Source organism: Quercus suber, unplaced genomic scaffold, assembly GCF_002906115.3.
Source record: "Quercus suber isolate HL8 unplaced genomic scaffold, Cork oak 2.0 scaffold_379, whole genome shotgun sequence".
Classification (NCBI taxonomy): Eukaryota; Viridiplantae; Streptophyta; class Magnoliopsida; order Fagales; family Fagaceae; genus Quercus; species Quercus suber.
The window spans coordinates 161308-187340 of record NW_027069831.1 but is presented as its reverse complement, the minus strand read 5'-3'; the positions used below and the strand labels follow the sequence as shown (position 1 = coordinate 187340).

The following is a 26033-nucleotide window of genomic DNA, read 5'->3' as shown; positions in this document are numbered from 1 at the left end:
TGTGTTTGGCTATGATAAGGTTTCCACATGCTCGGTGACAGGACCGAACTGATGAACAAGCTTTCATCCTAAGGATGGGTAAGGTTTCCACCTGCTCTATGAGATGGATCGACCCGAGGACCAGGCTTCTGTCTTAGAATGAAATGACTAAGGTTTTTACCTGCTCGGTGATAGGATCGAACCGAGGGTCAGGCTTTTGTCCTTAGAGGGAATCGTTCAGGTTTCCACCTGCTCGGTGATGGGGATCGAACCAAGGGTCAGGCTTCTATCCTTGAACCCTTAAGGTTTCCACCTGCTCGGTGATAGGGATCGAACCGAGGTTCAGGCTTCCGTCCTTAGAGTGAATCGTTCAGGTTTCCACTTGCTCGGTGATAGGGATCGAACCGAGGGTCAGGCTTTTGTCCTCGAACCCTTAAGGTTTCGACCTGCTCAGTGATAGGGATCGAACCGAGGGTCAGGCTTTCTGTCCTTAGAACGGGCCGTTAAGGTTTCCACCTGCTCGGCGATAGATCGAACCGAGGATCAGGCTTCTGTCCTTAGGGCAAATAGTTAAGGTTTCCACTTGCCCGGTGATCGAAATCTAACCGGGGATCAGACTTCTGTTCTTAGAATAATCGGCTAAGAATGAACCATGCTTGGTGATTGGGATCGAACCGAGGATTAGGGTTAGAACGGTACGGATCTGCATGAGAAACATCATTAGTATAACTAACAAAACATATACAATAGGTTGCGGTTAACTTGATGCTCGGCGTATTGCCCATCAATGATAGTACTTCTTGAGATTATGGACGTTCCACGGTCGGGGCAGCTGTCTCTCATCTAGGTCTTCCAAGAAGTAAGCCCCGGTGCCGGCCATTGCAGTGACCCCGTAGGGCCCTTCCCATGTCTGCGCCAATTTCCTGGCGCTAGTGTCCCGTATGTTGCCCACGGCTCTTTTGAGAACCAAATTCTCGGCAACAAACTCCCTCGTTCTTACACCTCGGTTGTATCTCTGGGTGAGCTTCTGCTGATATTCCGCAAGCCGTATTGTCACCATTTCGCGGTATTCCTCCATCTTGTCCAAATATCCTACCATCATTTCGTCGTTTTGGGCGTGATGGAACCCCGCTACTCACGCACTGCATAGATTCACCTCGGTAGGGATCACAGCTTCCGCTCCGTAAGTGAGAGAGAAAGGGGTATCCCCGGTGGACCGTCTAGGAGTGGTGCGATATGCCCACAAGACTTTGGGAAGTTCCTCGGCCCAGTTTCCCTTCGCACCCTCTAGCCTTTTCTTCAGCCCACTCACAATCACCTTATTCACGGCCTCGGCCTGACTGTTGCCCTGTGGATAAGCGGGAGTTGAGTACCTATTTTTGATACCGAGACCACCGCAAAATTCTCGAAACGCCCGACTGTCAAACTGTAGCCCGTTGTCCGATATGATAGTGTTCGGCACCCCGAACCTGGTGATGATATTCTTCCATAAAAATTTCTTTACTTCCACATCTTGTATGTTGGCCAAAGCGTCCGCCTCCGCCCACTTGGTAAAATAGTCGACGGCTACCAAAACGAACTTTCGACCACCCGTCGCCCGAGGGAATGGGCCGATGATGTCCAGACCCCATCGTGCAAAAGGCCAAGAGCTGCTGATCGGGTTTAGGTGGCCCGCGGGCTAATGGATCAGAGGGGCGTGCTTCTGACATTGTTCACACTTAAGCATGTAATCGGCAACATCTTTCTGCATCTAAGGCCACCAAAACCCCTAGGTCATCGCTCAGTGTGCTAATGAACATCCCCCGATATGGCCGCCGCACACCCTAGAATGGAGCTCGGCCAAGAGCTCGCCCACCTTCTCCGGGCGTAAGCACAAGAGGTACGGCCCTCCGAAGGACCTTTGATACAAAGTCCGGTCTTCCGCCAACCAATACCGAGGAGCCGCCCTACGAATCCTGATGCCCTCCTTCTCGTCACTCGGTAGACGGTCGTCAACCAGAAAGTCAATAATCGGGTTGATCCAGCACGGGGTAAGGGCTGCGATGGCCGTGACATTGATCCCTGTCGTTCCCGAATCACTCATTACCCTGACGCTTGGCTCTGGAATAAGCTCGACTTTGATTTGCCATAGTATCTCTTCGATTACTGATGATGCCAACGTGGCGAGGGAGTCGGCGTGTCTGTTCTGTGTTCGGGCTACTTGAAAAACCTTCACCGTGTTGAAGCCGGCCATAACTAGTTTCGCCTGTTCTAGGTACGCTTTCATCCGGGGATCTCGGGCTTCAAAACTGCCCAGCACCTGATTAACCACCAGACGCGAATCCGAATATAGTTCAACCTCCCGGGCCCCCAAGCTCGAAGCTGTCCTTAGTCCGGCCAGAAAAGCCTCGTATTCTACCTCGTTGTTGGATGCCCTGAAACCCAATCTAAACGAGTGCTCTAGCCGTATTCCTTCTGGGGTGATTATAACAACCCCCGAACTGGCACCCGTGGAGCTCGACGCGCCATCCACGAATACCTTCCACAGGCGAGCCTCTAGTCGGCAAACCATCTCCCCCTTCTCCTTGGGCGAAAACTCGGCGACAAAATCTGCAAGGACCTGGCCCTTCACCGAGCTTCGAGGTCTGTACCATATGTCGAAGGAACCAAGTCGAGTTCCCCATTTGGCTACTCGGCCAGTAAAATCCGACCTCTTTAATAGCGACTGTAATGGGTACTCGGTCAGGATGTATATAGTATGAGCTTGAAAATAGTGCGGCAACTTCCTGGTAGTGTGTATTAGGGCTAACACGAGCTTCTCCAAGGGCAAGTATCTCGTCTCGGCGTCGACTAGAGTCTTGCTGATGTAGTACACAAGTTGCTGGATTCCTTTGTCCCTTAGCAGCACAGCACTCACGGCATGCTCGGATACCGCCAGATACATGAATAAATCCTCACCTGGCTCTGGTGCCGTAAGCATGGGCGCCCGCGCCAAATAATTCTTCAGATCCACAAAGGCTACATCACACTCTTCACTCGACCGAAATCCAATCCATTTCTTCAGTAGTTGGTAGAATGGTCGGCAGCGATCTGCGAATTTTGAGATGAACCATTAAGGGCTGCTAGCATCCCGGTTAATATTTGCACTTCCTTCGGGTTGCTCGGTGGCTTCAGTCTTCTCACAGCTTCTATCTAGTCAGGGTTGACCTTAATTCCCCGTATACTGATCAGGTACCCCAAGAACTTCCCAGCCCCAACGCCAAATGTGCACTTCTCCGCGTTAAGGCGCAACTTGTGCCGTCGGAGAACCTCGAAAACCGCCTGGAGGTCCCCCGTATGAAGGGCTTCCTGTTTGCTCTTCACCACCATGTCGTCAATGTACACCTCGACCGTGTACCCTATCTTGTCTCGGAACATTCTTGTTATCATTCGTTGGTAGGTGGCCTCGGTGTTCTTTAGTTCGAAGGCATCCTCGTGTAGTGATAATTGGCCTCCGAGGAGATGAACGCCGTTTTTTCTTGATCCTCGGGCGCCATGGCGATTTGGTGATACCCTTGGAAAGCGTCCAGAAAGCTCATCCTCGAGTGCCCACTCGTGGCGTCCACCAGCTAATCAATCTTTGGCACGGGAAAAGGGTCTTTCGGGCAGGCTCTATTCAAATCGGTGAAATCGACGCAAACCCTCCACTTCTAGTTCTTTTTCTTCACTACCACGGTGTTCGCCAACCAATCCAGGAAGAAGATTTCCCGAATCACCCCAGCCTCCTTCAATCTTCGAACCTCCACTTTTATTGCCTCGGTGTGCTCCCAGGCTGATCTCCTCGACCTCTGCTTTTTAGGGGTCAATAAGGGGTCAACTCCAAGTTTATGCACGATGAATTCGGGATCTACCCCGGGAACCTCGTATGGACTCCATGCAAATACGTCTACATTCCGTATTCGGAGTAGCAACATTTCTACTTTTTCCCGGTCCTCCATGCTCTCCCCTATTTGGAAGTACTTGTCTATATCCGGCAACACCTTTACCTTGAGCATACTCTCGGCACGCGCGACCCCCTTCTCCTCTTGCGGGCTCTGTAATTGCTATAAAGGATTCCTCGACGATGAACATTTGGGCTCGGCCTGATCCTTCTGGTCGGTCTGCTCCTTCTTCCAATCGACCATAGCGATCAAACATTGCCTGGCCGCCTGCTGACTTCCTTGTATCACTGTGACACCATAATCGGTATGAAACTTGACCTTCATGTGTAGAGTGGACGGGACAGCCCCCATTGCATGTATCCATGGTCTCCCTAGAATCGCCGTGTAGGGGGAGTATGAGGCAACTGTGATGAAGCTTACCATTACCTCCTTGCCCCCCATGTTCACGGGCAGAGAGATTTGCCCCTCGAGAGCCACCATTTTCCCGTTGAACCCAACCAGGGGAGTGCTGTACTTCGCCAGATCCTCATTCCTCAACCCGAGCCCCTTGAATAGGTCCGGGTACATAACATCCGCCCTGCTTCCCTGGTCTATCATTATTCTCTTCACAACGAAGCCGCCAATCCTTGCTGTGACTATCAATGCGTCGTCGTGTGGCTGAATGGCTCCTTCCAAATCACTGTCATTGAAAGCGATCGGATCTCGGGTAGGTCTGATCTTCTTCACAAGAGGCGGCACGCCTGTACCTCGCTCCACAGATATTACTGTCAACACCTCCTTCCCCTTTGCCGTTGAAATGCCCCTCGGGGCGACGTGAATAACATCAATTACCCCAAGAGGGGGCAGAAGGGGATTCCCTCTATGTGGAGCGCCATGCCCTGTTCCTCGATCCCCGGCGTCTGTCACAAATTCCTTGAGGTGCCCTGCCTTAGCCAGCTGCCCGAGATGGTCCCTCAATACTCGATATTGCTCGGTAGTATGTCCCCGGTCTTTATGGTAGGTGCAGTATAGGTTCTGATTCCTCCTAGAGGGGTCGCCAACCATCCGGTTCGGCCATCTGAAATATGGCTCGTGTTTAATCTTATCCACAATTTTATGCACGGGCTCCTTGAACGTCACGTTCACCTCCCCTACCGGTGCTACTGGTTCTTGAATCCTCAAATTTTCGCGTGCCCTCTGTTGAAAACCGCTCTGCCGAGGATGATCTGTCACCTGTGCCTTGCCTTTGCTTTGTATTTTGTCATCTTCCAACCACTTGTACTCCTCAATGCGCCTCATCAGCTGCCTCATATCCTCGAGAGGTTTCTTAGTTAATGATTCCCTCAACCCCGACTCCTCAGGCAATCCCATTCTGAAAGTGCTCGCTGCAATCTTCTCGTTCCCTCCACCAATCTCGTTGTAGAGCTCCCAATATCGGCTGGCATAATCACGGAGGGTTTCCCCTGCCCTCATCTTCATAGATAGTAGCGCGTCCACCGGTTGCTGTTCCCGGCTGCACGTCACGAAACGGGAACCAAACTCCTGTATTAGCTCGACGAAACTATGGATGAAGCCCTTGCGCAACCCGTTGAACCACCTCAAAGCTGTGGGACCAAGGCTGGAGGGAAAAACCTTGCACATCAGAGCGTCATTCCGGGTATGCAGTGACATCATCTGGATATAGTGGCTGACGTGCTCCACGGGGTCTGTTTTCCCGCCATACGAATTGAACGGCGGGCGCGTAAATCTGTTCGGCATCGACACTCGCTCAATATCTACTGAGAACGGGGATCGAGTCGCCCTGCGCAGTGCACGGCTCATCGCATCCATGGCCGTGTTCCTTAGCCATCCTTCTGGAGAATCTGAACCCCGATTTTCGTATTCCCGCGACCGAGAGCGATTTCGTCGTCGGTGAGATTCTGCTGAATGGGAGCGGTCTCGGCGGCGACGGGACTCCCTCGAGTGCGAATGCTCCCTGTGGTGGTGGGATCCTGATTGATTCGATCCCATCCCGCATCTCTCCTCCTCAGCGTCAGGCCTTCTCCCTTGGTCGTTTTGACCCACTCGGCGGCGCTCGTTTCTTGCTTCCAACTCCAGGTCTTGTACTAACCTCCGCAGCCGCTCAAGCTCTTCGTCCCTGGCGTCAGGTTGCCTGTGCCGAGAAGCATGGGATACGGTTCTCCCCGTTTGATACAACCCTTCTCCAAGGCCGGACCGCTCTTCCAATTGCTCGTAAGCCGGATCCTCGCGTCTCTTCTGCCTCTGTTCCCGCCAGGTGGAGCCCCGGGAAGACCCTGCCGAACCATTCTCAGCGTTACCTCCAGACATCTTCCTGCACAAGAGTCTCGGCGGAACCACTACTTAGTAGGATTTCCCACAGACAGCGCCAATTGTGCACACCCAAAACTGAAGCCTGTTGGGCTGGGCCTCACTTGGGCTCACAACTTACTTGTATAGTGGGTTTGGATTTCCTACACTGGGTCGCTCTTGACGCTAAGACTCAATGGGATCACTTTTCTTTCCTCGGGGGTCTGAACCACCTTCTCACTGCTCCTTCTCTGTTTACTCTCCTTTTACAGTTAATTCTCCAACCCCTGTCTCCTCAAAACTTCTTGTATTTATAGCCTATAGTTAGTGGAGAGGTTATGATTACTCGCCGGTAAGTGCAACTGGCGGTCCAGTATTATCGATCGTAAGTGGGTGGTTAGGTGGGAGTGGGAATCGGTGAGGATGGCGTTGGAACTTGATTCCCACTTCCACGATAGTTCTCGACAGCGGTGCCTCTCCGAGGCACGGCTGAGTAGGTATAGGGCGGGGTGTTCCGAGAGTCGAATATTTATCACTACTCGGGAAAGTATTGCCGAGAAATGATGAAGAGGCAAAGTCTGGGCCCGCATCACGTGTGGCTCTGGGGTGGGCCGCTAGGTAGAGGGAGACTGGCCTTATGGGCCATGCACTCAGGCCAGGGTCCAAGGCCCAAAACGGGCCCCGGTGCGGGGGCCGTACAAAACCATTTATTAGAATCATAATAAATCATATTTTATTTAAATAATACTATTTATATTTTCATATAAAAGTACAAATACAATCATATTAATTATTTAATGTTAGAATATATAATTTCATATACTATCATCACTATCACATTAATAAATGTCTATTGATAACTATCATAATCATCAAATTTCATCTTTAGAAAAAATAAAATTGAAGATGTTGAACTTTGGTGAGTGTCATAATATTATGCTACATAATCTTTGGAGGTTTCACAATTTTCCATGTCATTATTCAAATAAATATTTTTCAATTGATTTTAAATTTTCTATAATTACAACTTTCTATATTTTCATACTCCATTAGAATCTTACCATATCATAATAAGTATTTTCATATTTAAATATAATCATAATGAATTTATTATTATTATTATTATTCTAGAATTATTGAGGATAGGCTACATCAACCATTTGAGCGACCAAGTATTTCAGCTTCAATATATTAAATTATCTGATATATGTATTTACCCTGTTAATTATATTGAAGTAGACCCCATACTTGTGGGACCCACCCTAAATGAGAGGTTAGAGACATGCAAATAGATTTTCTCATATAATAAAGGATTGTTATAAATCTCATCTAATGTAACTTTGGATTTTGGATTGAAAATTTCAGCAATATGCATTGATATGCCTGTCAAATGAGAGGGGAAAAAGTAAGAGTAAAATGAATAACAAAAAAAAAATTGATGTCCTTTTCTGTTATGTTAATTATAGCTTGTTTAAGAATTGTATTCAGAATGACTGCGTTAATGACCTTTGGAAAGTTTAAGAACAAAATCAGACTAACAAAAGCATTAAAAATAACAAATTTGTAATCTCAGATTCACTAAGACCTTCTTTCTAAAAAAAAAAGACTGACATTGCGTGTTAGCATGTAGGAAGGATTCTTGTTTTCGTAATTTAGCTTTCTAATAATTTATAGATAGAAGTACATGCTATCGGAAACAAGATCTTGACATTTGACATTGCAACTCCACTAGGGCGGCCCAACATAATTTGGAGTCTAAGGCGAAAAATTTATATAGGACCTTTTATATGTTGTAGACATCGCATTTTATACCCATTAATAAATTTTGGTCCCCAGCCCCAATGATGAGCTTGACATATGTCAATCAAAGATAATTAAAGAGTTCACAATAGTTTAAAAGTAATCACAACTCAAAAGTGCTCAAATCACTTTGAAATCGATACTGAAAAATGACATTTGTTCATTGTTTTGACCATAACTTTTGATCCACAAAGAACTTTTGGGTGAGATTTATTTCATTGGAAATTAGACATCCTGGGCATTCATTTGAACACAAAATTTGCCTAATTTGGACTTATATTGAATAAGTTATGATCATTTGAAGTTGGACCAACTGGGTAATTCAATTTTCTGGATTTTAAAACTTCATTTTAAGGACCCAAAACATCATGCTTTGATGTGAGCCGGCCCATAGACCCTTGGAACATCCAAAGACAATTAAAAAGCCCTAAAAAACCCTAATTTTAACTTATAAATATTCATTTTGTCTCCAATCAAAATCCTAGATAGAGAGTTATTTTTTAGCCTCCATCTTCTCTAAAATTCTAATTCTCTTTTCAAAAACTCACATAGAGCACATTTTTTATAAATTGAAAACCTCTTTTTAGTTAGTTTTAAGGCAAAAACGATTTTCCCAATTTGATTTCTCAAAACCTTTTTCAAAACTAATCTTGTTCTTGAGTTGTGATTATCAAAAACTATTGTGTTCTTTAATTCTCTTTGTTCTCTCAACTTAATCTCTGTGGTGCCCCGGTCACAGTAGTTATGGCTCAATCTAACATTCCCTGGGAGGGCGTGCCCCTATTAGGTCTCACCCTAAGGAGTAAGTCACATATGGTCACCCCCGCCCTCCCTTTTGTTCATAAAAAATAAAAAAATAAAAAAAATAAAATCTTTATGTTGTAAGCACTGAGGAGCCGATTAAATATCACTAAGTTATGTTTCATAAGCAAGGTGAATCTCTCTTAATTGGTTAGATGTTGATTTTCATTTTGTACCATTGTATTATTAGGTTGATCCCCATTTGCATTTAAGCATTGAGAATGTGAGACATAACAGTGATTACATGTCATGTCAAAATACAAACAGATTACCCCAAACAATTTATCATTTCACACAGTATTCTTTCCCTAATTCTACCATTAACATTAAGAATCCAAACAAGTAGCAACTCTTATCACTAGAAAACTAAACTTAATACAAAGTAACAAAGACATCAAAACAAACTATTGCTTTGCAATAACAATGTCATGCACTGCTTGACTGAAGTTGTCCTGAAGCACCAATGGTATCACCCATCTTGGATCCATGCGCACGCCAGGCTCGTTGTATAATAGAAGCTGCCTCGAATTGCAATGGCTCTGAGTCTCGCGACAACATGTAAGACCATATCTTTGTCAAGTCGTCGGCCATTAGAGCAAAGGCTTCCACTTTTGTGTGGGTTTTCAGCGTTTTTGATGAAATGGGGAGTTTGGATAGGTTATTCTTGGAGGTGGAGGTAGATTTCCGAAGCCATTCTAGAAGTTCTCCTCCAAAGAACTGACCTTCTACAAGACGCTCAGCATGTGTGGGTAAAGTTCCTCCACCATTATAACCGATTGTATAGGTCCATGCAATGCCGTTTGTAATGAAGAATATTGCATCAATTGGGTCTCCCTCCCGAATGACATAGCTGTGCTGCTGGTAGTAGACTGGTGTGAGAGTGTGGCACATCTTAAGCAAAGTTTGTTCATCCATACCCCGAAGCACTTCTACCTAATTTAAGCAGATCTTAAACAATCAAGACGAATGTATACAACATATTTTCATTGAAAAAAAAAAACAACTAGAGGGATTGACTATATAAAGTGTAAGTTGCAATGGCAGTCATGGGTTTAGAATAAGATTTAGTCCCATTTCAAGTGTCACTTTATACTTCACGATTAAAAATATAAGGAAAGTTCACCTACCAAACTTGTCGAGAAAAACCAAATCATTAAGTGGGTAATTATACAAATACTCCAATAACACAATAAATGTGTAATCATTCCTCTTACATAATAATAAGTCTCACTAATTTAATTCATGGTAGTACCCTAGGAGAGGAGGAAGTACGCATTTAAGATTCTTCCAGAGTATTCTATAATTTTTCATTTGTAAAGAAAATGAATAAACCCAATCAATAAAGGCATATCCGTGTAATCAACAAAATCAAATGTAAAAGGAAGGCAATGGCTATAAGCCTATAACCATATGTATTCAATAATTGTAAGGATTCTATTTGGCAAAGCCGTGTATATAAACAAATTAAGTGCTTGTTTAGAAACAACTTATCTAACTTTTTTTTGGAAATGTTTTACTGAAAATATGCTAAAGTATACTTGCACCTTGAAAATTTTTTAAAAAGTGAGATTTTAAAAGCTATATATAAAAGCTAAAAACTAATACAAAAAGCTGTTCCTAATGGTTGAAGCGTGTCGAATTTGTTGTTTTGTTTTATGTTTTATTTTAATATCCTAATGGTATCAGAGCAGTGTTGATCAATGATCACTGTGACCCATTCGCTATCTGTAAGATTTTTCTTTCAGAACAAAGCATGACCTAAACTTTGTTTGGAATTTCATCCTTGGGAGCCCATCATCTTTTTGGGCTGATATTCATCTTTTTTGGGCTGGTTCAGAGGCCTTCTTGCTCGGTTCAACCTAACTCAATCCGGTTTTGAGCACCTTTGCCTAGTTCAGCACGGTTCCAAGTCTTTTAGGCTATCCAGAATGTTTTAGGTAAGATTTTAAATTTTGTGGTTTTTTTTTTTAATAGCTATTTTCCATTTCTATGGATAATAAAACAAGCACTGATAATTCTGTGAGTGTAAGCACAAGTCTTAGACTTTTAGTCTCACTGATCCAAACTACCACCTATTCCTTCTTCATGTTGATCATCTGGTAGTCTTTCTTATCTCTTAAACCCTCCTAGAGCACAATTATACTTATAGCTAGTTGATTTGCGCCATGGTTATGGCTAGACATGGCAAAATGGGCTAGAATTTTTTAACCTAACCCAACTTGAACCCGATTTTTTGACCTAAAACAAAAATGGGTTGACCTGTGACCCAACCCGTGTTTTTTGCAGGTCAACTCAACCTAACCCGAACCCTAACCATTTTTTTAAAACTTTTCTTTTTGGTAAAAAAATAATAAAATCAAGACAATATTAGTTTAATTGTTTGTTGTGAGTTTTAAGAAAACAATTGAAACATTTACATAACTGCATGCAAATTAATTGAAAGATAAATGGTTGAGCATTCTGTAATGAGCAAAGATTTTTAGCTATCAAATAGCAAAGTACATGTTAAGATAATCTGACTACAATAGAGTTAAAAATATAGATTTAAAATTATAGACATATGTGAGAAACATTCACAAGTGTGAAAATAATGAAGCCAAAGTATCAAATTAGCATAAATTATGAATGCTAAGACCTATTTTTTAACAATTTATGTCCTAAATAAACAACTTTTCAAAATAAATTATGATATTTCCTAGAGTGTATGTTTCTTAACAATGATATGATATTCATAAAAGAGACCATGTATAAATAAATAAACAATCAAATTTTAATGTATATCTCGAATTGAAATAGAATGCCAACCACAATTGATAATAAATTATAAAATTAATTTTCAAGACTGTAAATTTCTTATATGTTTTTATTCCTTGTCAAATGAGTTATCCAATAAGTCATTTGTAATTTTGTTTTATATTTTGGGATGTTGATATTGTGTAAAAATAAAACTTGTGCATTTGTTTTATTTATCTTTGTGTTATTTTGTTTTAAATAGCAATGTTAAGATTTATATAATTTTAAAATTATTGAATAAGTATTAATAAGTTTAACTGAATTCATTCTTGATATAAGTGGTGAATTCAAAGTAATGCATTCTACATCAAGTAATTTGTTGCATGACTTTCCAAATAGCAAATACATTATTTTTTCTTAAAAAAGAAAAAAAAAATTCATGTGAAAAATACGGGTCGACCCGACCCGACCTGACCTGCAACTCGATTGACCCTAGCCCGTTTTTAACCCGCTTAAAATGACTCATATTTGACCCACAACCCGACCCGACCCGCCTATTTTGCCATGTCTTGGCAATAAGTGCAAAGAACAAACTGGGGTTCTTTAATGGCAATTTTCCCAAACCTACAACTTCTTGGGATCAGCTACAATGACATAGTCAAATCCTAGGAAGCATGGACACTGGCATGAGTACAGACATAGAGCACAATTATACTTCTAGCTAGTTTATTTGCACCATGGTCATGGCATTAAGTGCAAAGAACACACTGGGGTTCGTAAATGACAATGTTCCCAAACCTACAACTTCTTGGGATCAACTACAATAACATAGTCAAATCCTAGGAAGAACGGACACTGGTACAACACGGGAATATGAGTAATTTTTGAAAAATTATAACATAAGGCAGCTGGTATGACACGGCTACGACACAGATATGACACAGGTACAACACATTAAATGAAATGTCCGTGCTTCCTAGGTCAAATCATGGTTGCTCAATTCTATCTCTCCTAAGATATCATCTAGTGTGGTTTATTGTGATCTAGCCTATGAGTTCTGGATGAAACTCCACGAAGTTTTGTCTTTTTGGGCATATGTTACTATTCATAGTCTTGTTCAAATTACGTATGTTACTAAGCTAAGAGAACTATAGGACGAACTCTGCTTTACACAATCCTACACTGTTTATGCAGAGCATTTAAAAGATCTCAAATTCTCAATCAATATCAACACTACCAGCACATCGTGAAGTTTCTCATGGTGCTCAACGACTCCTATGGCCCAATACAAGGTTAAATTTTACTCATGGATCCTCTTCCCTACATCAACCGGGCTTATGCACTCATCCAACAAGAAAAATGTCAGCACAACATCTCACATGTCGTTCCACTTCCTAAATCAGTAGCTTTGGCCTCTATAACTATAAGACACCCTTCCCAACAGAATAAAAATCCTCCACTCGCAAGAAAGAAAGACCCAAATGCAATCCTTGTGGATGTGAAGGACGCACCATGGAACAGTGCTACAAACTTCATGGTTGCCCTTCTTACTCTCAGAATGCTAAGACCAAATCTAGATCAAATTTACAATAAAGGAGCTAGAAACTTTTTTGAACTATCATACATAATAAAGGCATGGGAGATGCTTGTGTGATCATCATAAAAACATTAATAAATAAATTCTCTCCCCCTTTTTTTTTTTTAATTTTGAAAAAAAATATTTGTATTATCATTTCTCATGTGTGGGGAAAACAGTTCTAAAGCAAATGTATATAGGTAAAGAAACTCACATTTTCTAGTAGCTTTAAGCAGATATGCTGCTTTACATTATTTTGAAGTTCCCCAGGAAGATTAGGAAGAAGGTTCTCCAAGTAGACATCTTCGTCTTCTCTGAATTTCTGAATCACGTTGTCCATAATCGGGCCTCTCAAATCACTAGGAAGATCGTGTTTGGAACTCCACAATTCTATTTTTTCTTTCTGTTTTTTTCGTTTTTCTGATTTCATCTTCATGCGTAACTCTTCTGATCTTGAAATTACCAACTGAAGAAAAATAGATATAGATGCAGTCAAGAGGAATAATATGCAAATGAAGATGAAAGTGATAGAGAGGAAGAAAATTGATAAACATAATCAGTATTTCTTATTCACAAGCTCTGTACAAAGATTGAATATATACACGTAACTGTTGCTAATCAGCCTTAATTACTTTACATTCTATTGCAACAGTACATAACAGAAATATAGAAAATTAACCAACTGAAAATTTTAGTGCCATCCAATGCTGTTGATTAGTTTTCTACGGCAAAACTTGACTGGTAAGTGGTAACATATAAGTGAGACACTTCGACCCTGTGTGACCCAATGATTATTTAAGTTTCATCTTATGGCTCACTGTTTTGAAACTATTGACCTACCATGTCCACAGCTAGGTCTAGCGCGACCTGTTGTTTAGTACTTTGCTTAATATCCCCCTCAAATGAATGGTAACAAAGTCTACAGGTGCAAGCTGTTGTGCCCTACAGCATTTAGTTAATACTAGATACAATCCATTTGCTAGGCTCATTTGTAACAGCTTCATAGTAGCGTGTTTGTATGATAAAGCAGTTAGTGATAAGAAATGAAAGAGATTAGGATGGTTAGTGAAAAGGGCAGTAGCATATCAGTTGGCTAGAGATAGTTTGTTATGGATTAACCAATCAAATAACAGCTATTTGTAACTAACCAGCCAGCCAATGACAATTAGCCTTTACTAACTATAAACAAGCAGATTTACTTATAGAAATAGATACTTATCCGAGAGTTATTAGGCAAGAGTGTGTCTCTTGAAGAGCCTGTTTTCCCAGCCAACTCTAAGCAACTTAGCATTGTCCAAAAATTTCCAATTTTCAACCAATCCTCCATCCTTTGGGTATCAGAGCTATATGTTATTCTCCAATTTCGAGTCCATAAAACCCCTTCAAGAATCAATCTTGATTTTGTTCCCTAGCCTTGGACATTATTGCAGCCCATAACCAAGCCTCAAATCTGAGAGTACCTAAGAGTATATTTTCTGAGTGGTTACTGCAACATGGCACCAGCAGACAGATCCGGGAAGTTCAAGAAAGGTTTTGTAGCAATAGAATGAGAAGTAGAAGTACTAGCCTAGCTACAGCAGCCACAAGTTCACGTGGTTGAGTTGAGCCTCAGATTATAGTAATAGAGATTTGTGGATTTGTTAAGGAAACATCTGATCAAGGAAGTAAGCAGAAGCCAACTAGCCAATCAAAAGAGTGATGGAGATCAATCAAAGGATGCTAAAGCAGATATCAACAGAAACTTTGACAATCATTTTGGCAATACTAGAGGAGGAAGGCAAGCATCAGTGCAGCAGCCAAGACAGGCCCCTGTGCACAAGCCCTCCAAGAGAAGAGCCAAAACGGGAGCCCAATATGAAGATTGACCTGACCTACTAGAATTTCAAGAAAGCTTGAATCCTGAGGAGTTTATGGACTGGTTGGTTGAACCACATTGATATAATCTTTGAGCATTATGAAGTCCAAGATTCCAAGAAAGGTGAAGCTAATCTCTATTAAACTGAAAGGAAGGGCCTTAGCCTGGTGGGAACAACTGCAAGTAAAATGAATTACAAGAGGGAAGAAAAAAACTCAAGACTAGTCCAAGATGAAACAGAAAATGAGGAATTATTTTTTGCTTTTCAACAATATGTAGACCTTGTACCAAGAGCTGCATAATTTGGTGGCTTGAGTGGATCTCAATGAGAGTGAAAAATAGATGGTGGGCGAGTTCTTAAGTGGCCTCAAACCAGTATTCCAACATGCGTTATGGCCTGCACTCTATGTGGCCAGTTTCTAAGGCATACAACAGGGCCTTGTTGATCGAAAGGCAACATGCAAGAAGTTAGTTATTGCTTTCACAGCCCTTTGGAGGTCAAAGAAATACTATAACCAGCAATCAAGAAAGGCCTGTGATTGCACAGCCATTCAGGTTTGCCAATGCAGGCATGATTTCAAACTCTGGAGCATCCAAACCACTAGCAAAACAGCCTCAGCACTTAAATTTAAGTGTTAATAAAGTGGAGAAGCAGGTCATAAGGCCACTGACTGCAAGAGAACTGGAGAAGCAATCCAAAACAAAGTCAAAGGCCTTGATTATTGAGGCAATGGAGGGAAAAGAAGATGGAGGTTATGCCATGTATAATCTCTTCCCTGAAGCGACTTAGAACAAGCAGAGGGGCTTGCATTGGTCATGAAATAGACCTTGCTTTCATCCAAGAAAGAAGGCCAAGAAGGTTGGCGTAGGAGTAATATTTTTTATACTACCTATTGCATTAGTGGAAGAGTATTAAACATGGTGATTGATGGAGGCAGCTGTAAGAATGTTGTATCACAAGAGGCTGTGGACAAATTAGGCCTTGAAACTAAAGAGCATCCATAACCCTACAATTTCACCTGGCTCAACAAAGGAAAGGAAATGAAGTGAAGGTGACCGAGAGATGCATGGTTTCCTTCTCAATCAGAAAGAAGTTTGAGGAAGCAGTCAAGGAAGTCATATTAGCAGTATGAAGTGGGTCCCCTCTGGTCAGGAATATAGTATAGAGGGGCCCATTGACTTGGGAAATACCCCCCTCATCATGACAAACCCACTAAGGAAAGGTTATAAATAGGGGAAAAGAGAATTGAAATAGGGGTTTGAGGAATTGGGAGAGTGAAACACGAGAGTAGTGATATAAGATTCAACTCAAGAAGGGGACAATCTTACTCAGGCTCTAGGGTGGAAGCTCGATTGTATAACGTTCATCTCGGTTGAGCTAAGAACTAGGGAGTTTGGTGTAAGAGTGATTTTAATTCCCTTAGATATTTAAGAAACACTTCTTGGACCTCCCGTTGTGGGATAAGCCCAACCTAGAATACAAGTAAATTGGGGGTCAGGGCCCAAAAAGCCTTAGCTCACTAGAACCTGACCGCCACACATACAATTATATTTCCTAAGAAAATAATTTAGAGAGAGAGAGAGAGAGAGATTCATCATTTTATATATATATATATATATATATTTTTCATAATTGTTATGTGCATATGAAAAGTTTGTCTATTTGGAAATATATTAATTTTAGAAATTATTACGAGATCCATGGGTGATCAAGAAAATTACACTTACTAAGAAATAACTATTACAACACTTTTAGAGATGAATGATTATTCTTCATTTTAAAGAATATCTATTCATAAGAAATGTCTGTTTCCTGTAATAAAAATATAACTAAACTGTCGAATAACTAAACCATAACTATTATATTATAAATAAATACAATGCCTATTACAGTTTATGTAACATACCCTAGATAATAATATTTCAATACATTTCAATATATTAGACTTAGACATATAGATATATATATATATATATATATATATGATTTGATTCATCTATGTATGATTACTATATTTACTATTTGGCACCTCAATTTAATTAGGCTAGCACCTTTTTGTTGCCTCACACCTCGGGCAATACATGGCCTTGGCACCCTAAGGTCTCCTTTCGTCTTGTCCAAAAGGTTGCGTAAGCATCTTATTCTAGACAAAAAAGTGTGTTGCAACAGAGTGGCCTCTCTCGTAGGCAGGCATCTAATGGAGAGACCCTAAGTTCCCTATCTCTCTCAATGGTGTTGTTTCTCTGTTCTAGGGTTCCATTAAGCACTAGCTTTGGGACATGGCATGTAAATGATAGTGAGCATTTATATTATTGTATCTGAGGACTGACAACCATAAGAGCTTGTGAAATTCATTAGTGAGGCTTGGTGGACGTGGAATTGAGTTGAGTTTCTTACTCTTTTGTTACGTGGTGGCTCCTCTTTTGAACATGTAATTTGATTACTTAAAATAAATTAAAAAAATGAGTCAACATGTAGTGTTAAGAATATTTGCAAAATTTGTATATTTTGTCTCTCACTTTCTTGAATACTTTTAAAAATGATGTAAATTTCAACCTTTCTTAATTCTTTTTGGCTAGAGACAATTTCTTTAGTTGTTAAACTTTGGGTAGCAAAAACTATGAAACTATTTTTTTTTTAAAAGAATGAAGATGGAAGAAAAACTTTAGTGGGAGTCTATGAATCTATGTTTAGTGTCTTATATGGTACAAGGACATAATAGTATGATTTTTTTTTTTTTTTTTTAGAGTGGCCTCTCTCGTAGGCAGGCATCTAATGGAGAGACCCTAAGTTCCCTATCTCTCTCAATGGTGTTGTTTCTCTGTTCTAGGGTTCCATTAAGCACTAGCTTTGGGACATGGCATGTAAATGATAGTGAGCATTTATATTATTGTATCTGAGGACTGACAACCATAAGAGCTTGTGAAATTCATTAGTGAGGCTTGGTGGACGTGGAATTGAGTTGAGTTTCTTACTCTTTTGTTACGTGGTGGCTCCTCTTTTGAACATGTAATTTGATTACTTAAAATAAATTAAAAAAATGAGTCAACATGTAGTGTTAAGAATATTTGCAAAATTTGTATATTTTGTCTCTCACTTTCTTGAATACTTTTAAAAATGATGTAAATTTCAACCTTTCTTAATTCTTTTTGGCTAGAGACAATTTCTTTAGTTGTTAAACTTTGGGTAGCAAAAACTATGAAACTATTTTTTTTTTAAAAGAATGAAGATGGAAGAAAAACTTTAGTGGGAGTCTATGAATCTATGTTTAGTGTCTTATATGGTACAAGGACATAATAGTATGATTTTTTTTTTTTTTTTTTAAGTTTTCTTATTCAACAAAAAAAAAATATATGATTATTATAAAGTGGGATCCATTATTTTCATACTTGTCACGGGAATAGTGAAATTGACTTGTGACAAGTAGATACATTTTTTTTAGTTATGCTGTGGACATAACAGTTTCACAATAATTTCACAATATAACCTAGGTAAAAAGCTACCATTTATCTTCATCTAGGCTTATTGATATTACTTCTTTATCTGCTATTAAGAATTTACCATTTAAATTTTATTGAAAATTGTTGCAAAATATTGTAGCTATAGCTTTTTGTTTTTTTTACTAAGTAAATATATTATATTTAGTTGAAACCTTTGGTCTAAAAGTCAAAAAAATTGTATGTGCAGAAGTTTGTCCGTGGAAGACTAATGTGCAGAAATTTTTGGGAAGCTCAGGGGGGGCAATTGACCCTCTTGGCCCTGGCTCCGCCAGCCTAACTACCTAAATTTTATGTGTCTAATTTTCTTCTCTTCTTTAATTTTGCATAAACAATTTATTTTTCACAACAGAGAGAAAAGAATAAAATTGGCTATTGGGTACTAACCTGCAAATTTCCCAAAAAATATAAAAACAGGAACAAGCGCGTGACAGAAATATAAACCGAAAAGAAGTTATCCCATACATATATACTTGTCTTGAGGTTTTGACCAAGCAAACTGCAAAAATGGCACAATTATAATATATGAGATGCTGATCTTAACAATCTTAAAAATCATAATCGCTAGGCATAAAGTATGAATCTACACAATTTAGGGGAAATGGGTAAGTTAATAGAATATGTGAAGATGTATATAATAGGAATAGGGATTTGAACATAAATATCTCTGTTAATATCTCTAAGAGGTGAACATTTATACTTAGGATTTTTAGAAAAGAAAATGGAATCAGGATCATAGATTTATGGCCTTTGAAACATATAACCCTCTTACACAAAAAAGTGTGGTAGTTAATTAAGGTCAACTACCCCAAATTTTAGTCCATGAGCAATTCCAGCTCTTGAAGTTTGGAGAGTTTGCTTTTAGTTCCTTAGATAACGAAACCAATCTAAAAATTGGCACATCATCATGCCATGACACACATTAGGAGTTCACGCAATCACGTTAAGTTTATTTGGGGCCAAAAGTAATCACTTTAAATATAAAGGACTAAAATAACTCTTAAACTAAAGTTTAAGGACCAACAATATACTTTGGCTTATGTAAATTTAAAAGAACGTAACCAAGATCACACACCCCAAAAGAAGGGGGGTTAAAACGTAGTGTGTGTGTTTTTTTTCAAAGTAGATTCTTTAACTTTCAAAATTTGCAACTTACACCCTAGACTAACAAATGTTAACAGTATGATACATTGAGTTTGTTATAATACTTAAGAGCGTACAGGGGTGGCGCTAGGTAGTGTCTAGGGGTTCAAATGAACCCCCTATGCTAGCCCAAAAAACCTTTATAGTTAATTTTTAATTTTTTTATTTGACCTTCTAAAATAAAAATTTGAATACTCTGAAATTAAATTATTTTTTTTAACAACATTTTGGTCTTTTTAAACACAAGAAAAAAATCCCAACAATAAACTAATTTGATCTAAAATCTATGAATAAAAATAATAAGCCCAACAACAAAAGTAAAAATTTGTTCATCTTAAACCTCAGAAAAAGCCCATTTAGATCTTAACAAATTTGAAAAAATTAATAAATAAAAGTTTATTATATTTAGGTCTCGCTTGAAATTCACTTAACAACAACAATTAATATATTTATTGCATTTAGAATAGCTTAATATGAAACAACAGTGTAATTTGTAAGCAAACCTCAGATTTTGCATGCCCCACCAGAAACTGTAAAATATTTTTCCTAGAATCTGTCTGGACTCCATCACACCAGATTGAAGGGCTTCTAAATATATTCCAAAATTAAATTGTGTATCTGATGTACAGAAATCATTAGAAAATGAGAAATTTCCTCTACTGTTATCACAGTTAAAATATGTTTGAACACATCCACTCTGAATTGCACATGATGAATGCCAGCAATCCATCATTCGTTGAAAAGAGAAAAAATACCAAAAGGCTCCCAATACCTAAAAGACCAGCATGTCATTAAAATCAGTATATTCAGCAAATATTATAAATTTTTGACCAAACAACAATAATAATAAGAGAAAAAGACAATTATGTGGATATAAAACTTTTAATTTATTTTTACTCAAAAAAAAAAAAACCTTTTAATTTATTTGAAAATTGATTAAATTCACTTTTCTTAATTGCTTAAAATTTTGATAGAATCACAAAAATTTATTTGGATATGTGATCCTAAATTTTTGAACGCTGTCTTCAAGGTCTTGAACCGCCACTTATAGCTGAGGATACCAAGCTTTAGATCAGAGGGTTTGCATTACAACTTTACAAGCTAATAAGAGATTTTCTCACCTAATGTGATGTGGGAGATCAGGTCTGGTACTCTTTTATAGAAGGGTAGTGAAGTTTTGCAAAAAGGTTTGGATCACATTGGGCAAATACAACTCTAGCAACTACAATTAATATATACCTATTGGTCTCTACCTATTCATTATATAAAAATAAATAAATAAATAAATAAAAAATAGCCTCTACCTATTAAAAAAACAACTTATTAGGCTTTAGTTATCGAAGAGTGAGAATTCATGGGGCATTTGAATTAGAGATTTAATCCACCTAATTGCAAAAGCTAATAAGATAATACAAGATAGAATTTTTGCTTTAGCCTAATCTAAGTGTATATGTGTGTGAAGCTCTCTCCTAAAGACTTGAACCCCGGCTCTTGCCCCCCACAAATCAATTTACAATATTTTTACAAACTGCTGATATGACTTTAGTATTTTTCAAATAATTATTGGTGAACATAAATGTGATGTTGGTGGTAGACCTATATTAGAACTAATAAGAATATGCCACATTAATAATTTGTAAAAATGTTGTAAAATAGTTTGTGATTGTAGCATTATTCATAAGATAAAGCATTCATCATTTATAATTTTTATTGTACTTATGCGTTATAAAATTATTATTTTCCAATGAAGTTTCAATTAAAATCTTTTTTTTTTTTTTTAATCAAAAGAACCAGCAAAACATTGATAATACTTGTCAATATTTAAATTTATATGAAATCAGTATGTAATCAAACTTACGTGACCAGCAAGGAGATACAGAAAGAAATTTAACGCAGCTTTAAACCATATGTTTTGTTCAAATTTCTCGTCGCTTCTTATAAGTTCCTTCCAGGATAGGAATATTTGGAGAATTCTTGGCACATATTGGAAGATAACAGCGCAGTTCAACATTACTATTTTATATGAAGAGGTCATCCGTCTCATTTCTGAAATAATACTTGAAATTGCCACCTGAGAAGGTGACAACGAGTTTAGTATTTTTAGGGTCGATGAATAAAATCCAATTATGTAAGACACTGTTGATTCAAAGAAAATAATAATTATAAGTTTGAAATTGCCTAAATTTTTTCTTGGCTAATTTTTTTTTTTTTTTTCCATCGCTAAAATTTGGATGAATTTCATTTTCCATCCTTAACTTTTTAAAGAGTCTTTTTTAATCATTTAAGGGCGAAAATGTTACTACTTCAACTTTTATGCCTCTCAAATGATAATACTAATCTTCTGTACTACATTTTGTGTAACATTTTATGTTTCATTAATCATAACTTATAATGTATTGATTTTTTTTTTTTAAACTTCAGTTATTTTATAAAAAAAAAAAAAAAAAAGTAAAATTTGTGTAACATTTTATGTTTCATTAATCATAACTTATAATGTATTGATTTTTTTTTTTTAAACTTCAGTTATTTTATAAAAAAAAAAAAAAAAAAGTAAAATCAATACATAGCAAGTTGTGATTGATGAAACATAGAGTAATACACAACAAGTGGTACAGAGGATATCTATTCCTCAAATGGTCTCCACCTCCATTGGATTCTACTTTCAAACTCAATGTGCTATCTCTCACACAATTGGCATAGGTTTGCTAATCCAAAACCACAAAGGAGAAGTGATGGCAGCTTCCTGTGACCGAATAAATAAAGCATAAAATGCTTTGTGGACTGCTGTTGATGTTATGAGGAAGGCTCTACTTTTATGTCAAAATAGTTATTTTCTTAACATTATTGCAGAAAGTACATTTGGTGAACTTCTAGATCTTCTCAATTCTAACAGAGTTTTCACTCTTAAGGTTGCATGGATACCTGAAGACATTAATTTAATTTGTGAAGGTTTTCATTTAGTCTCTTTTGTTAGTGTGCCATTGAAATATATGTAATAAAGCTGCTCTAGCTCTTGCTAGTGTTGCCAAAGAGAAAGAGGAGGCTTTTTTTTTTGTTTGAAGAATGCCCCTCTTTTCTCTTTGCAATTGTACACAGTAATGAAAAAAGGAGAAAATAGAAATGAAAAAAAATAACTGTTTTCAATATTTTATAGATGAAAAAATATCTCTTTTAAAAGTTTAAGAATTGAAAGTGCAACATTTTCAATATTTGAAAATGTAGTTGAAAAGATCTCTTTTGACTTAATAATCTATTTGAAATTTTGTGGCATTAAAGGAAAATGTTTACCTTGTGGGAAAAAAAAAAACAAAACAAAACAAAACAAAAAAACAAAATCAAATGTTCTGTTATGAATGGGAAGAGATTGAGATAATGAAGACAATTACTTAGCATTTGAGTTATGTCCAGAGATAAACCATAGCATGTTGGATGAGACTTTTGCCAAGAATTATAGAAAAGTTTAGAATAGATATATATATATATATATATATGCTAAAGTCACTTAAAAAATTTTGGTACTTTGAAAAATAAGCTATTACATCAATTTCATATAGAGAAAAGTGCTGATATTAGGAATCATTTGAATGCTTTGGATCATCTGATTACTCCCTTGTTGACAAGGAGATGAAAAAAGCTTGAACAAAGTTTAGTTACAAAATTAGTTATAATCTAAGGCTATAACCTTTACTCAATATCTTTTTATTAGAAGTGAATTTTGATAAATTCATCATTAAATTACATCTTCTTCTTATATCTTCCATACTTGCAAAATTTCTAAAAAATTAAAAATCAATAACTATGTCATCAATAAATTGTTTAAATTGCAAAATTTTTGTAGTTTAAAATTAAACGTAAAATATAAACTTATAAATAATATAGTAAATAATATCCGATTGACGTAAAATTTGACATGTGCTAAAAGCATAAAAAACATGCAATTCAACGATTAGATTTTCAAAATATATAGTAATATTTATTTTATTAAGTAAAATTATAGTCTTAGGTTATAACTAATTTTGTAGTTAAATTTTGTCAACAAAGTTTTGATGCATCAAGCTTTGTTACTTTTAACCTTGCACCTCCATCAAATGATCCATATCATATCCTAGTGACTACACTATTTGTTGGAAAAGTGACAATCAAGACAGCTAGAAGAGCTAAATATCATTCTCTTCAAGGCAACTAGAAGAGCTAAATATCATTCTCTTCAAGGCAAAAATGTTCAAGAAGCTACCGAATAACAATAAGACGTGTGATCACAGGATTTCTCTATAAGATGTGTGAAGGAGAGTCTCACTTACCTGTGGTATTGGAAGAATAACTAGAATGTCGAATACGAAGTATGACTTCAAGTACCTTCTAGCTATTGCCACAGCATTTGTATTCAACACATTTTTTCCAACTTTGCGAAGGTTCTCATCTACAAAACCAGTACGAAATTGCAACATAATATGCATAAGGTAAATGATATCATTGATCGATCGCAAAACAATAGTTGTGATCAACAACTTCTTGTCCAAGTCAATGCAGATCTCTGGGATGTTGATCATGGGAAGGTAACAGAACAAGGGATCCACTGATACTGCAATTGCGCACGACAACACAAATATTATATTCCACCTTCGAAGGAACTTCCCTTGTGGGTCAAAAATTGTCTTTGTCATCATTATTTTTGCCGATGAATCACCTTCACCTTCCTTGAGAGGTTGCCTCTCAATATCCTTATTCCTGAACATAAATACAGGAGTAAAACACCAGATATATGCTAATGACAATAAGGTTACAAAAGCAACACAGAAGTTTGTTTTCCATTTATTATTATTATTATTATTATTATTATTATTATTTTAATTGTTTTCTTTGTGGCCTTCAGTGGAATTCCAATAATGAATCTGAGATGAGAAATGAGAAAGTAGTGACCATTTAATATATCTCAATGGTAAGTATACCCATATTTAAGTTTTCAACCAGGATTTTTTTTTTTAAGATAAAAATTATATATATAAGAGTTTGTTTGGAATCTACTTATTTTACTGAAACTGAAAATTTTTTGTTAAAAATATTACAAATTAAAGTTAAAGTTAACTAAAATAATACAGTAGATTTATAAATAGTATAAAAAAAAAAATGTAATGGATGTTATAAATAGTAGTAAAAATAAGTTCAATAGTAAAATAAACTAACTTTCTAATTTTTACCAAACACTCACTAAGTATGTAGGCGTGTAAGGCTCTCTTATAGCTGGTATATCAGCTCTTACCTCCGCACCCTACTTACAGTTGGTATATCAAAATTTTAAAACTTTCAGGGACAATCCAAATTATCTCTCAAATTTTAGTGTAATTTGCAATTTAATAAAAATATTATCATTAGCGGAGGAAAAAAAATTAGTTAATATGGTTAATTAATTTGAAAGTGTTGATGCAAAAGAATTCAGAGGATTCAAATTAGCAGAGGAAAACAAAGTTGTCAAAGAGCAAAAGAAACTAACCTTGCACCATTCCCTCGCCGACGTGAAAGATGACTCATAACTAAAGCTTACCAATGAAACAATGTCCAAAATAAAGAATCAACCTTTATAGGTCCGTTCACTTTACAGGTAAAACCTGAATTGTGATCCCTGGATAAATGGAAATTATTAAAATTAATACTGGTTTTCAATTAAATCAAATGCAAACTCCCAAGATCTTTATATATTTTTAGCTTTTAAAAAAACACTTTTTTTTTTCAATTGTTTTTCCTAGGTAGAAACACAAAAGATTTTCGTACAGGCCGGTATTTGTCGCACCGGAGCTCAGACCGGTACAGATAATACTGGTTTAAATACCGGTCATACCCGCGAAAATCAGGTGTTTTGGCCGGAAAAATGAAATCGGCCTACAAGGGGAAAAAAACACATAAAACGAAAATTACAGCGAAAATTGATACCAGATAGCCGCCGTCACCGCCACCATTTCGCCGGCCTTAACCCCATGTTGATGTTCGACCATTTGTCCTCTTCTTCATCGTCTTCTTCGTTTCTTCTTCCTTTTATTTTTCGCCCAGATCCGTCGAAACTCCTTTCATCCTTTGCCTGAGCCTTTTTTTTTCTTTTTTCTTTTTTTTTACGTTTGTTAAATGCCTTTTGTTTTGTTTTGTGCGCCCTTTTTTTGACCAAACACGTGAAGTGAACCTTTGAAATTTCAAAATTTAATACCTGCCAGCTACCGTATCTATCTGGAATTCATGTGTCAAAGATTTGTGTACTTATTATAATTTTTTTATTATTATTATATGAGTTTACTATTATTAACATTTAACTAGGACGGCTCGGGATTTAAAGCGGAGGGCCAGTGATAAGTAAAATAATATTTTTAAAAAAAAATTCAAATACATATCTATATAATATTAATAAATTATTATATCTACACACAAATTATTATTTTTTAATATATTAAAATATAATTATCTATTAACCAAAAAA

At 37.6% G+C, this 26033-nt stretch overlaps 3 protein-coding genes across 5 annotated transcripts; all 3 read right to left on the bottom strand.

Moving 5' to 3' along the window:
• Window positions 1–1114: 1114 nt before the first annotated feature.
• LOC111987173 (uncharacterized) lies at window positions 1115–3375 on the bottom strand. Its single transcript, XM_024018880.2, has 3 exons — window positions 3183–3375; window positions 1802–3048; window positions 1115–1657 (listed from the first exon to the last, which is right to left on the bottom strand). Exons 1-3 carry the CDS (start codon window positions 3373–3375, stop codon window positions 1115–1117), a joined length of 1983 nt encoding a protein of 660 aa, XP_023874648.2.
• Window positions 3376–4040: 665 nt separating this feature from the next.
• LOC111987177 (uncharacterized) lies at window positions 4041–6185 on the bottom strand. Its single transcript, XM_024018883.1, has one exon. The coding sequence runs from the start codon at window positions 6183–6185 to the stop codon at window positions 4041–4043; it is 2145 nt and encodes a 714-aa protein (XP_023874651.1).
• Window positions 6186–8912: 2727 nt separating this feature from the next.
• On the bottom strand, window positions 8913–25735 carry LOC112033047 (cyclic nucleotide-gated ion channel 1). Of its 3 annotated transcripts, none has more exons than XM_065760702.1 (8): window positions 25499–25735; window positions 25062–25190; window positions 23872–24298; window positions 21429–21641; window positions 20074–20342; window positions 18893–18926; window positions 13289–13540; window positions 8913–9698 (listed from the first exon to the last, which is right to left on the bottom strand). In XM_065760702.1, exons 2-8 carry the CDS (start codon window positions 25097–25099, stop codon window positions 9192–9194), a joined length of 1740 nt encoding a protein of 579 aa, XP_065616774.1. In that variant the 5' UTR covers window positions 25100–25190; window positions 25499–25735; the 3' UTR covers window positions 8913–9191. The 3 variants fall into 3 exon arrangements, with proteins under 3 accessions (XP_065616774.1, XP_065616773.1, XP_065616775.1); XM_065760701.1 differs by having other exon boundaries at window positions 18815–18926; window positions 25499–25733; XM_065760703.1 differs by lacking the exon at window positions 21429–21641 and having other exon boundaries at window positions 18815–18926; window positions 25499–25734.
• Between the last annotated feature and the right edge of the window lie 298 nt (window positions 25736–26033).

Excerpts from the sequence above, each read along its gene's own strand:
- LOC111987173 (XM_024018880.2), bottom strand. The coding sequence starts at position 3,375 with ATGTTCCGAGACAAGATAGGGTACACGGTCGAGGTGTACATTGACGAC. Across the intron at positions 3,049-3,182 it reads GTTCTTGGGGTACCTGATCA|ATCGCTGCCGACCATTCTAC; the intron begins GTATACGGGGAA and ends CAAAATTCGCAG. Across the intron at positions 1,658-1,801 it reads TGGCCGAGCTCCATTCTAGG|CCCGCGGGCCACCTAAACCC; the intron begins GTGTGCGGCGGC and ends CTGATCCATTAG.
- LOC111987177 (XM_024018883.1), bottom strand. The coding sequence starts at position 6,185 with ATGTCTGGAGGTAACGCTGAGAATGGTTCGGCAGGGTCTTCCCGGGGC.
- LOC112033047 (XM_065760701.1), bottom strand. The coding sequence starts at position 25,099 with ATGAGTCATCTTTCACGTCGGCGAGGGAATGGTGCAAG. Across the intron at positions 24,299-25,061 it reads CGGCGAGGGAATGGTGCAAG|GAATAAGGATATTGAGAGGC; the intron begins GTTAGTTTCTTT and ends ATTTATGTTCAG. Across the intron at positions 20,343-21,428 it reads TGTATCTCCTTGCTGGTCAC|GTATTGGGAGCCTTTTGGTA; the intron begins GTAAGTTTGATT and ends CTGGTCTTTTAG.